Source organism: Carettochelys insculpta, chromosome 2, assembly GCF_033958435.1.
Source record: "Carettochelys insculpta isolate YL-2023 chromosome 2, ASM3395843v1, whole genome shotgun sequence".
NCBI classification, from domain to species: Eukaryota; Metazoa; Chordata; order Testudines; family Carettochelyidae; genus Carettochelys; species Carettochelys insculpta.
In genome coordinates, this window is record NC_134138.1 from 74400534 (window position 1) to 74414729 (window position 14196).

The 14196-nt window shown below is 39.6% G+C and overlaps 1 protein-coding gene across 3 annotated transcripts in view; it reads right to left on the reverse strand.

Moving 5' to 3' along the window:
• Positions 1–1369: 1369 nt before the first annotated feature.
• Positions 1370–14196, reverse strand: part of TGS1 (trimethylguanosine synthase 1) — a 40837-nt gene continuing 28010 nt past the window's right edge. For all 3 annotated transcript variants that reach the window (XM_074987172.1, XM_074987171.1, XM_074987170.1), the window contains one exon: positions 1370–3190. In XM_074987172.1, the coding sequence (XP_074843273.1) occupies positions 3074–3190 (117 nt within the window). In that variant the 3' untranslated portion in view covers positions 1370–3073. The remainder of the gene's footprint in view (positions 3191–14196) is intronic.

Sequence of the window (14196 nt, forward strand, 5' to 3'; positions counted from 1 at the left end):
AAGATCCAGCATGTCTGAATACAAGAGGGACAGAGAAAGAGGAAAGAAATAGAAACTGGATGGGGTAATCATGATTTATTGCTATCTAAAATCCGTTTGTCAGCTGTGATACTAAACAGATCCTGGAAGAAGTGGTGGTCAATGCAAGACTGATGGAGCTGCCTAAGCACTGTGGTAGATATTGGTCCCTCCTCCAGCGCCACCTCCCTATCATACATCCCCCTTACTCAGGCCGCGCACTAGGATGAAGGTTTGGACCTGGCCTCCATGGAGGGAAAAAATCCCACCACTTGCAACTTTGCAACTACTGACAAGTTTTACTTCTTAGTTTCCCATTTGAAACAGACAATGGTAACATTCAGTATCCAGTGATTAGATTGATTTAAGAAACTAAACTGATGGTACAAATGCATTCAGTAATGTTATTTGTATTGTGTATATAATATTTGCTTCAGCAGCTGCACCTCCTATGGAAGAAAGAGCTTTTGACATCATCGAGAGGCTCAATTTACTAAGTCTGAACCTAATTTTAGGATACTGGTTTTTCTTGTCTGCAACTTTTTCTTGTTAATATTCATATTTCAGATCTTGTAACTCACCTCCTTTATTTCAGAGACACCAGATATATGCTCCTATTGCTAGTGTAGATTAGACTTAACCAGGGTTCTCTATTCATTCTGCATCAAGCTTTTTGCAGTAGCTATCCAAAATTCCCCAGTGTTGATTTCCATAGCACTGACTTGCCTTACTTGCAGATGATCCAGTGCTATGCTATACACAGCTTATCTTGTGAACCCAGTGGAATTAGCACAGATCTCTTGCTTATTCTTTATCTGCCATATTGCACTCTTCGGTGAGCAGAGGGACCATTCACTGAGGATTATCTACCATGTTGCACTACATGAGCAAAAGTAATCAGCCTTGATTTGGTCTTTCTTGAATTTGTTCCTGTGACATCCTGGGGTTCAACCCAGACTGGCACAGGGTGTTGTCACAATCTACTGTAGGACCCTGGGTGCCTCTGTGCTGCACAGCTTTGGTTCAGAGCCCTGACACCAGCAAATTCACACAGCACAATGGCCTCACCTTGACTCCCACCAGCCTGGTTACTCTTTGCAGGGAAATACCTACACTGATGCAGGCCTGAGTTCTCCACAAAACATCTTTCTTTGCAATATTCAGCCCTTTTACTGTAGGACTCACAAAACCTCCTCAAGTCTGCTGCTCTTTAGAAGAGACAGTACACAGCAGCACATAAACAGAGGTTGACAAACTCTCTGCTGCCATCAAAGCACAGTGCATAGTTTTTTTAAGTTTAAAACAAGTTTATTAACAAAAAAACCAGGTTTAAGTTATACCACAAAAATGATTACAAACGAAGAAAAAATATGCCTCCAAGACTAAAACTTAGTCTCTTTTGTTCCAAGAAGTTTGACTCACAACAGCCATTCTTCCATCTACCCCTTTGTATTGTATGGTGGCCATATGGGTTTATGCATTTCCCTTGGAGGCCTCAGTTAGCTATATCAGTAGCAGCCCTGAGGGTCTGATACAGAAGTCATAAAAAGGAGAAAGAGCTTACCTTGCGCTTACCACACTCCCTGACACTGGCTGCTTAACTCTGACTTTGGTATGTCTTGGGCAGATTTTCTTCAATAGTAGCTTAATGTGCTTAATTATTTAAGCATGGACCACAGATCTTTATAATTTTTTCTAGTATTCTAGTAAACCACTGAAAGGTATTCTTTGACAAGTAATCCCAGAAAAAAGTTTCTCTCCCCTAAATACTGTCTTCCTCCCACCTTGAAAACTTTGCTTTCCCTGTATGTGTCTCTTCATTGTCTCTGCCTGATGACCCAGCTGTTCAGACAAGACAATACACATCCTCTTTGTCTAGAGGAGACTGGGCTTAGGCACCACCTGCTACATATTTTAGGAACATAATTCTAACACATATTTATAACTTTGCAGATACAGCGCACCAAGATTTTAGTAGTTTGTAAAGGACACTGTCCGTGTCACCTTTTGAGATACAGATTATGGCAACAGTGTGGTACACGTAGTGAGTCTGAAAAGCGTTGCAAACAGAGAGCAATGAACCATAAGTGGGCTTGTGTGTCACAGTCCCTATGATCCTGCTTATAAGGGAGGAGCAACATTTGCCTCAGACATTCTTCCAAAAAAATTAAATGGACAGCAACCCCCTGCTCTTGGAGATGCTGGGTTTGTCATCCTCTCTCCACAATGAGGTCCCTTTGGGGTCTCTCAGGGAAGATGTTGGAGTTCAAGAATCAACTCCTCAGAAAGTCTACCCCTTTGTACTGTATGGTGGCCATATGGGTTTATGCATTTCCCTGAGAGGCCTCAGTTAGCTATATCAGTAGCAGCCCTGAAGGTCTGATACAGAAGTCATAAAAAGGAGAAAGAGCTTACCTTGCGCTTACCACACTCCCTGACATTGGCTGCTTAACTCTGACTTTGGTATGTCTTGGGCAGATTTTCTTCAATAGTAGCTTAATGTGCTTAATTATTTAAGCATGGACCACAGATCTTTATAATTTTTTCAGAGAAAACATTTTCATTATTTGTTTTCAGCATTAGTTTGTACTAAGGGCTAAATCTCTCTCAATTTGTTTTAAATATTATGTAGGGTTAGAAAATTGATACATACAAAAATACCTATTATAAAATATGATTTAGGTTCTGCACACATACTTGAACAGAAGCTTGAACTCCTCTTAGAGGGATGTTGCGACAAGTAACATTCTGAAGACAGCTTTCCCTAGATTTATAAGAAGATCTCCGGTAAAGAAAACTATTGAAGTTTAATTTTGTTATTTTAATTAAAGAAATATATCAATAGGAAAAAATCTTTTTATAAAAAGTATTTTACTGACATATTTGCAAACAGGATGAAAACATACTTCTCAAAATAAAAAATGAAAGGAGAAAAAAAATAAGAAATTTAACCAAAGATGATGACTGGAGACAAAGGGAAATCAAGTCTACATTATTAGGAAGTCTAAAGCACAATGAACCTTTTCATAGTTGGGTGTATGTATATACACTGAATTCAGGATACATCTTGTCTGATTAGACCACCAAAATAAACAGTTATTGTCTTCAATTTATTATTGAGAAAATTTTGTTCGATTTCAACTTGTCCTCCTGGTCCAGCTAAAGAAGCAACCTGAAAGGAATAAAAAAAAACAGTCTACTTCCAGAAAAACAAACAAACAATGTCAAACACATGTCTTTTTTTCAAACCAAACAATCAAAAGTTTTCTTGGTTACTATTAATACAGGGACACTCACTTTGGTAACACTGGAAAATCTCCCTCTAAACATTTAAACTAATAACAAAACACTGACTCTTTATTGTCTCTGTCATTTGTGCCTCTGAAAATATCTTTGCTATTCATTTCTAGTAAAACAGTAAGACTGCATATGTGGAATAAATGTATGCTAGTGTTTCGCACTTCAATGTTACTTAAAGCTGATTACCAGAAATATTAATTGTGGAGTACAGGGGCCCTCAGTGCTTGGAGAGCACTGCAGTTTGTTTCTCATTTGTAGCAAACAGCAATCAGATGGCACCAAAATAGACAGCCCCATAAGTTTTGTAGATTATACAAACTAACTTTTCAGAATCAAGGAACGGATGAATGGCCTGTGAGTTGACTATTGAAGAAAAACATGGAATGACAAAAAATGGTCACAAAGAAACCATGATTGGATTTTTTTTAATATACTTTAAAGCCTCACACAATGTTTAGAGTAAAACAGCTACCAACTGACTGGTTGCTGCTTAATATTCTGGACAGAAATCCTGGACAAGTTCACTCACTGTGATTTGCACATCCATAATGCTCCACTAGTTTTAAAGGAATATGTAAAGGGCAGTTGAAGAGAGAACTTGTTGCAGCAGGTGCTCCCATTCAATGACAAAAACATTCAGCAATTCTATTCTTCCTACTTCTTATTTACAGTATGCAGTACCACTGTGCCGAGTGCGAACAACAGGAAATACCTGTTTATTACAGTTGTAACTGAGATGGACTACTACAAGGAGGAAAGAAAAATACAGGGAAGATAATTGGAAATGTATTTTTAAAGGGACCAGAAGGGGCAATAGCCCCTGATCTGGCAACATGTGCCAGGGCAGGCAGTTGCGCTGATACAGGGCCTCCTCAGCTACGTCTACACTAGATGGTTTTGTCGACAAAACTCGGGGAACTTCCACATAAAAAAGGCGTCCTGTCAACCTACTGTCGACAGAACTTGGCACTTTTGTCAACAGATGCCTGCCTCTCTGCCATGAGGCAGAATGCCTTTCTTGACAGAATCTGCCAACAAAAAAGCCACGTGGACACTCCAGAGGTGCCCTCTGTGAACAGACAGGGCTTCTGGGTCACCGGGCAGCCCTGTCTGCTGTGCTCCTCGTTGGCCATTCTGTTGAGACTGTTCTATCCTGTGTGGTCATGATCTGTCAACAGAAGTTACTGTCAGAAGATATCTTCTGACAATAACTTCTGTCTGTTGTGTAGATGTAGCCCTTGATTTTAAAATGATTCCATGTATGTGCTGTGGTTTACTTGCATGCCAGCTGTTAAATAACTGGATGGTACCCAATATGATAAACTGATAAATTTATTGTCTTTGCTTCAGTGTTGCATTTAAATTGTCCCAAGAAAGCAAAGATACCAAACGCTGAACGTCCTGTACTCCAACAAAGTGATTCTATGTTGACTAAAATTTTAAGGTCATGGATTACAAGTCTGAAGTAGATTTTAACTAACTTTAGACCAAGAAGTCCATGGCAGTAGCTGCTAAAATACAAAGTTTAATATGCACTGTTACCTCTTCTAAATTCCTTTGAGACTTATACCATGAAGCACAAATTTATATTTAAACATGCTGAACTTCCTCTTATTTTTGTATTAGTAAAAAAACAGCTACTGTAATAGAGAGGAAATAACATTCATTTAAATTAATCTTTGAGCTTTAACGCAAATCAATAATTACCACAGACTAATCTGACACGCACATTTATTTTCTTACAGCAGCAGACAAAAGTGTTAAAAGCTTTTTCTTCTCACAGTTTAATATTAACAGGAAAAGAAAACACTTGTTAAAATGCAACCTAACACCGAAGGCAAAAAAAAGAATCAACAACCCACCAAAACCAAAAGCAGAAGCTGATTGAAATATTTGTAAATAGCACAAAAATCTGAATTTGAGAAGTGGTCAGGAATGTTAAAATTTCTGACTTAATTTTTCTTATTTGACGTTTTAATGGAAAAATTGTTAACATTTAAGAATCAAACAAATTTAAGGACATTACTTTTGTGCTAGTCTCCTTTCAGCAGGCTGTATAAGGAAGCAGAAATTAATTCCTTCCAAAGTGTTGGAATACTTGTTTTGTAATTCGATCTGTTGAAATTATTAAATCAATATTTTGAAAGAGACTAAACAGTATGACAGGTGCCTGCACAATACCAGTAAAAAGGCATTTCAGTATAATTTCAACTGATTAGGAACAGTATTTGCAGCATGAAATATTTCTGTATATGACTAATGAGTTCTTACGAAACAACAGAACCGTTTGATAAAAATGTTTGGTAAAGACAAAAAAGGTATTCCCCAAAAAGGTATACTGTTTTCCTTCATTTTTACAACTTCTTAGTAAAATAAATGGAAACTATAAAATAGCATATCACTAAAAATGACTTTGAGGAAACGCAGGATATACATGTTGAAGAAAGATAACAATACTGAAGCATATTTGAACTTGTTACGCTGGGTATGGTTGCTAATAGTTTCATACTATTATATCCATGATGAATATGGTTACAATTTTAGTCAATCACTAAGAATACTTTAAGCAACGTGATAAGAACCCTTAAAGCCAATTAAATATATGAGTATAAAAATATTGGGACATTAAAGAGAATGCAGTAAAAGTCTCAAGATTCCAGAATGCCATGAATAATATAGATTGTCTCCTCAAATGCCACCCACACTCCATGGTATTGCCTCAACTTCCTTTTTTTCATGGGAGGTTCAGAGAAACAAACAAAATTCAGTGCAAAGGTGCTGCCCACTCAATAAAATCTAAGAACATTTTCCAATTATGTTTACACTCAAATTACTGGAGACTGTAGATCTATTTAGGTACAAGATATTAGCCTGCAGTTCTAATCAGAAGGGTTCAATGAACACTTGACAGTTATACAGGGAAAAACAGTATTACACAAGATTAATTACACAAACTGGCTAATGCAGTCCCCTGTATTATGGGGTGTGGTTTGCCCACTGATGATATATCACACCTAATCAATTTCCTGTCATTACAGGGGCTTCAAGCACTGATTATATTTTAGTCCACAGGTAGGGAACCCCTGGCCCACAGCTTGTCTGGATCCGGACCCTAAGCCTTGGGACTTCCATCCACAGAATCCAGCTCACAGCAGGGTGCAGGGTTTGAAGCCCCAAGCCTCACAGCCAGATCAAGCAAACAGCTGTCTGGCTCCAGACCACAGGCTCTGCTGGGAGTTGGGGTGAGAGAGCAAGAACTGGCTTCAAGCTTCACTGCTGGCTGCTAATGAGGAAGTGGGGAGCTGGTAAGGCAGGCACATATCAGGGGGTGGCCCCTCACCCACAAACAGGCTAGGGATTTGGTACAAGCCTGCACTACATGTGCTGAGACCAGGAGGCATATCACTGAGGGACAACGGTTTGCCACACTAAGGGATGGGAAGACACTATGGGGAACCGGGCAGGTTGATTATGTGGGACCATTGCCCGGCACCAGACAAAGGTGGAAATACATTCTCACAGGGATGGAAGTGTGGTCTCAGGAACAGGGTTTGCTTACCCTACTCATTTAGCAACAGGACTGTCCACAATTATGGGACTAAACCGCCTAATAGCACTTGTCCCAACGCCCCAGGAAATTCAGTCTGACAATGGCTCACACTTTAAAAACAAGCCTGTCCAGGAGTGGGCTCTCCAGAACGGAATTCAATGGACCTTTCACCTCCCATACCGACCTCAGCCTAATGGCATAGTTGAGCGATGGAATGGACTGTTAAAATACCACCTGAAGCCTATGGACGGTACCTGGGGAGACAGATTAGATTCTGTGGTCCAGCGGCTTAACAACCGGCAGACCCCTACAGGTAGCCCAATTAGCAAGGGATTCTTCCCTACAAGGAAAGCCTCTCTGACTCCAGGAGCACCACTAACGAACTCCAAATATGCCCCTGGGGATACCGTGGTAGTTAAGCACCCCAGCCTGGGCACACACACTTGTATACTCCAGTCTTAAAAAGAAAAGGGAGTTTGGATTATTGCAAACCCTGACAAGCTGCCACTAACCATTTCTGAGGCTTGGATTGTACCCAAGACCTGCTGACTTTGTGCTTTCTTTCAGGAAAGGAGTTAACGAGATAACAACCCACACAGGACTTGCAAATACGCCTCAAGGGCTCTTTACTTATCAGCCTGAGCCCATCCCAATGCACACAACAGCATGACGCCAGAATTAGCTGTGATGTTCCTCTGGTCACTGTGATCTCAGCCGCACCTGAGCACCCACTCAAAAACGCCATCCAGACCATTGCCTCTGCTGCCGGTGCTACAAACTGCTGGATGTGCACCCTGCTAAATTTCTCCACAGGACTTAGAGTTGAATTTGTTCCTTTAAACTTAAATGACTGGTGGAACAAAAGCAACGTTTTCCAGTAGGGACCAGCCTGGTTTGATGACAGGAACCCCAGCGATCACAACCTTTTAAATGACTCTGTGAAGGGAACTTGGGGGTGGCATGGACAATGGTGACCTACACTGTGGGGTCAACCTTTGGAATATATAACAGGAACCTCCAGGGAAGTGTACCCCATCTGCTTTGAAAATAAAAATGGCACAGGACCCCACCTCGGGTGGTTAAGGGATCAGCAGCACACCCACATTGTAAGTTTTAATGAGAAATTAAAAATCTGGCATATCCAGCCCAGTACAACCCACCAAAAACCCTTAAGGTGTTGGGGATATAACATCTCCCACGGTGGCAAGTGGTTTTGGCAGCCTGCCAGAAGGCTTCCTTTTGCTGCTGTGATTGGCTGGAATTCTGGCCAATCAGAGTAGTGGAGGGCACTGACTGGGAGCAGACTCCATATCAGTGGGGCTTTTTTTCCCTTTTTAGTTTTAATTTGCATGGCCCTGGGGTGATTTGTCTATAAGCCAATGGCTCCCAACCTGAAAAAGTTCCCCGGCCCTGCTTTAGTCTGCCCTGTTCTCTGCCAATTTCGTTTCCTGTGGATTGATGAATTATTTTAAGGAAAGTCTTTGAGCTTAATATAGGGACATACCAGTGAAATTTAATGGCTTTTAAATACCAAAAATCATACAAAATAATTTGACGGTCCTTTTTAGACTTAAATTCTATGGGAAAATATTCTATGAAAAAAAAGGAATGGATGTATGATTAGAATTTGGTATCTCATATTTTAGAGGTTGATGTTGCCATGGAAAATGTGGATTGAAATGCTGTGGAGAGCTACGGTCTCGGCTTACACCTCTAAAAAGAAATCCTGCTTTCACTGCATGTTTAATGAAACAGAATTGGATTTTATTATGCACTAAAGTTCAGCTGACATCCCTGGGCAGTTTGCCTAAATCTTTTCCATAAATTTGGAGGAAACTCCTGTTCAGCCATTGAGTAATAACTTTACTAGTGGTGAGGAAATGTATCCATCTCATAGAGCCGGAAGGGACCTTGGGAGGTCATTGAGTCCAGTCCCCTGCCTTCTTGGCAGGACCAAGCACCATAGCTTTTTTTTTTTTTTTTTTTTTTTTTGCCCCAGAGCACTAAAAATGGCCCCCTTCAGGACTGAACTCACAACCCTGTATTTAGCAGGCCAATGCTCAAACCACTGAGCTATCCCTCCCACCTATTTGTGACCATCTTATAAACCATCATTCTGACAATTTTTGTCATGATGTTCTGTTTGTTATTCTAAACATGAGTATTCTGTTGGCTCTGTCAGCTTTACATAATTATGATTCATTTGGGGAACAAGACTGCAATTAATAGTGCCCCTTCCAGTAAAGTCTCTCTTGTTCATTTTCCCTCACGTATCCATTTGGGTGTGAAGTTTTAAAAAACTTTTTATAAAGCAGACAAAGAGAAATGAGAATGGCTTACATCCTAAAAGCTTCAGCTCATTAGAAGTTACCCCAAAACCTGCTAATTTTCTTCTGTAATAAACTATACATATACACCCCCAAAAAAGTATCAGCTCAAGAAAAGAAATTTAGATGTTTTTGTGGCAACTAACAGGAAGAGATCTTTTCCTGTTAGGCCATGTCTACACAACAGCGATCTTTCAAAAGATGGTCTTCCAGAAGATCTTTTGAAAGAACGCATCCAACACACAAAAGTGGATTGAAAGATCAATTGGCTCTTTCAATAAAGGGTGTCCATACAGCCCTCGCTCTTTTGAAAGAATGAGCCAGGGATTGAAAAATTGGTCCCATGAAGACTGCTGTTTCAAAAAAAAGTGCCTGCAGAGTGTCTACATGCTTTTTTTCTAAAAAAGCTTTTGAAAGGAGGAGCTCTTCCTGATCTGGGAATGCAAGAGGGCTTCCAGAAGAAAAGCCACAATCTTTCAATTTCAGATCAAAAGAGCACATTTTATGTGTGGACGTTCCACATGTTCTTTCGAAATAGGGCCTGATTTTCTGAAAGAACTTGCTGTATATTAAAAAACAGTCAGTCAATGGAAACCAAAGTTCTGTTACAATTACAGTGGGAAATACTGATATAGAAATTAAAAGAGGCTCTCTTCATGCTTAAAAGCAAAATCTACTCTATTCTTGATGTATACCTTACACCAATTTTTTTAGTTACTTCAGCATTCTCTGACCTTTCCTAACATTCTCCATCACTAATAAACTGCTGGTGCAAATATCTTACAAATTAAACAGTGAACAGTAAGTTAAGAAGCTTCAGAAGTTCTTTAGTGGACAATATGAATCACAAACCACAGCCAACATACCTGAAACCCTTCAAAACCCCAGGAAAAAGTCAGATTCTGACCTCCCAATTTAACAATGTGCATTCTCCATCTGAAACCACATTTCCTCAATTTACATAGAGATCTGTTGCTGTCAGAAAGCCACTGTGATTCTCAGATTAGTTTTTACTAGTTTCCTTTTTGTTTGAATAATATTAAGACATTTTATTTGCAGAGTTACTACAGACAGGTTTTAACAATATCACTATATCCTCTATTACCTTGCCTTAACATATCAAACAGAAACTCAATCCTATCTTTATTGAGTTGGCTTATTTGGATAAGATCATAAAAGCAAAAGATCTCATTTGAAAATTTGTGCAGAGTATCCTGCTGCTTTTGCAAGAGAACAAGTCACCTAATCCAATTTTTTCAAATCAAATAAGAAACCTCTTGAACCACTTTAATCTTTAAAACCACTTTAATCTTTGGTAAAACTTTCATGAAAAATATGCTTCTAGACCTAACATGATTGAGCATAAAGTTAATCACTTACAGAATGTAACTCCATATACCTCAACACCTAATTCAGGAGTGCATAACCCACAGACTCTTGAGCCACATGTGCTCTGCAAACACACCTCAGTACCTGGAGGGAGAAGCATGGCTGCGGTGCCTCTGTTGAGTCCCAGGCATAACAGGCATTGAGTTAGAATGGGGGTTATGGAGGGACCAGGGTGCCTGACTCTGGGGGAGAGGTGAAGGATTGGTTTGAGTGGGGAGGCTGGGAGTGCCTGGCTCTGGGGGTGGGGAGGTTGCATTGGGTTAGAGCAGGGGAGCTGGGTTTGCCTTGCACTGGAAGAGGGGAGGGGGACTGGGTCTCTGGGAGAGGACATTGAGCCATATCTATATAAATATCTAGATAGAGAGACAGATAGACAGACAAATAGAATCTACCTACCTATAGATATATAAACATAAATATATAATATGTGGCTTTTTGCACTCTATCCACAGCTTTTATGGCTCTTAGTCTCTAAATGGTTGGCCATCCTGACCTAATTATTTATTATTTGTATGAACACAAATCCCAGAAGCCCCATTTATAGGTCAAAACTCCCTTTGTGCTAGGTTCCTGTTCCAAACGGGAAAATAATCTATTTTAAGTGGAAATATATGAATTTATTTAGATAAATACTCTCGTTACCTCTCTGGAAATAAAACCTCGAGATCTAGGCCTATTCTGCACTACCAAGTTAGGCTGAGGTAAGTCACATTGTGTCAACCTATTTCTGCATGTGTTTACATATAAATTTTTTTCCTGGTTGACATAAGCGTCCCATTAGACACGGCAAAAGCACCTCCCTGAACAACATAAAGGCATTGTCTACCTACTTTGTCCAATGCAGTTTGAATGTAGACACTATTATTTGAAGCAGTGTATTCAAAGCCTGTTAAGAATGACTTAATGGTATGATACAGTGCCGAGATCTGGCAGGTGGGTCAGCAGTCTGCTCATTGTAGCCACAACTGGTTCCCCCAGCAATGACTGAGTAAGCAGCTCAACAGGAGAGACTAAGGAAGCTAATGAACTAATTAGGTCTCATGTGAATCCAATAAAAGCTAGGAATGAAGTATGCGGGGCAGGAGGACAGGGCTAGCTGAGCCTGGAATGAAGGCATTCCCTGTGAGAGGGAGAAAGAGCTCATCTCCTCTTCCAGCCCAAGCAAAGAAGGGCTGAAATGAAGCAGAGGTGAGAACTGTGATGTTACCCTGTACCAGGGCTGCTGGAAGGGTTTAGAATAAAATACCGCCTGCACACAAGAAGCAAATGTGTCTAACCAGTTTCTGGGGCATCAGAATATGGCAACAGAGCATGGCCTCATCAAAGACGGGCAAAGCTCACTTACCCACTGTCCCCTTAAAGACTATTTGTTTTTTTCTGAGGATGGGGAAAGCTGCTGAGATGCTACAGAAAGCTACAGAAGAAGAAGGGCCACAGAGGCAACGGGAGGGCTCTAGGATCTTCCAAAGAAGTAAAAAATTACAACAAGACATGGAAAATGTCTGGATAGCTTTGTAGATAACAAAACTACATAAAGTTAGTTGGGAAAATTGCCTTTGGTTAGAAAATCCACCTGTGGCTTACTCTCTAAGGAGGCATATAGTATACTCATCCTTACAGTCCTAACAGAGATGCATCCATGTTGAGAAAACTTCTCTCTTAACTGCCAACTAAGTAGCTCTAATAGAGGACTCTGCAAAATGACCTAATGGTTTAACATCAATCAGCTTTCTTATACTGCTTTGAGACTAACTTTGCCTTCACCTTTTGTAACAACGAAGGTCAAAATGGGAAATTATTACTAATGCTTTTTTGAAAAGAATCCTGCTCCCTCCCCTATCTTTAAAGTTTGCTGGAAGAGGAGCGGCAGGGAAGGAAGAGTGACTACTGTTAAAAAGAATCAGTGCAGATTACCTTAGGAGGACAACAGAAGTTTGCTTGTTGGAAATAACAATGGTGTTAGCATGGCTGTTAACCCAGAATTGTCAATAGTCTTGATAGTTAAAGATTGCAATGATCTTTGCTGGAATAAAATCCAATCATAGGGAGACAATTTACAGCAGGTTAATCATTGTATGCCAAGACCAAGATTTTGCAAAGGGTCTAGTAATTTTGGGCTCCCAATATGAAAAACCTTAGAGCAGTAATCCCTAAACTTATTTGACCATGCCCCTGCTTTTTGTGTCTGTAGTAATTTATGCCTGCTGTCACATAAGTGCACATACAGATAAAATAAAAAAAAAAATCAAGATGCATCTCTTACTCTATTGAAGCCAGTAAGGCATTGATTCAAGCAGAGCCAACAATCCATTGGAGCAACAGGACCACTACAATTGTGGCTGATACTGACAACTAAATGTACATGCAACATCCTAGCAAATGAATTAACTCATTGATAGCGACAACTTTGCAGAATGCTTGCAAGCTTAAATACCCATCAAAATGCACAATCCTAGCTACAGCCCCACATGAGGGCCTGATATGTCTGGGAGAATCAGCTTTGCAAATTATGCATTGCTTTCTGTAAAATATGTGCAGTAATTGGGGGGGGGTTCCCCAAAAAAGCTTCTCAATTCCCCCTTCCCATCAGACCCACATATTCTGCCACACTCTGGGGGCCAGCCTGAGAACCTCTGCCTTAAAGGGACCCAGTTATCAGAATGTAAATGCTTAGCATGTTTTGAAAAATCAGATTTTAAGGGCTCAAGCTAAGCACCCATAAACTTAGGCTTTCCAAATTACATACTCTTGTAAAGTTTGATCTAAATGATTTTAACTTGTAGAAAGTGCTTACTGGACTAAGGACACACTGTAACCATTTTTAAATTGTTTTATAATTGCATGTCCTATTGCAGTGATTCTCAACCAGTATGCAGAGCTCTTCCAGAGAGTATATGACAGTTTCTCAACCTTTTTTCTGAATTAAAACATTGTCTTATTTTATGTTCATTTAATTTGTTTTATTTATCTTTTTCTGAACAATCATAAGAATGATGGCAAGTTTATTGCCTACAGGCAATTCCTTCCAACCACCTAGTTACGATTAAGTTGTTCAAACACGTGTGTTGCAATGGTAGAAAAAAATTGTGCCAGAAAATTGTAGGTACTGGGTTTTTTTTTTAAAGGGGTACTTTACTGAAAAAGATTGACTAACATTGTGATATTTACAGAAATAAAGATAGACAGTGTTAAGAAATAAGGACAATTCATGGTATCACATTTTTGCTAAAAGGAAAAAAATTAATGTAACTAGTCACTCATAACGACTGACTTTGTATGCAATTTGACTATCTCTAAAATTAAAAACTGAATACTCAAGTACTCAAATTACAGTACCATGGAAGCTAATTATCCAGAGCCAGGGAGGCCAGTGATTTCCAAAAAAACTAGTGAAATTTGGTATATTAGCCTCTAGCAATTTTGAGTTAAAATCCTGTTAAATAAGTTGATACTTGAATTGAAAATAAAAATAAAAATGAAAAAAAACTTATCACCTGTGGATGATTTGCACTAGGTGTTCTCCCATAGCTTTATGACACTATTCCAATTTTCTTCTCTACCAGGTTAAAAATCCTACACCGTTTTAATCAGAGATGTCACATTCAGGATCTC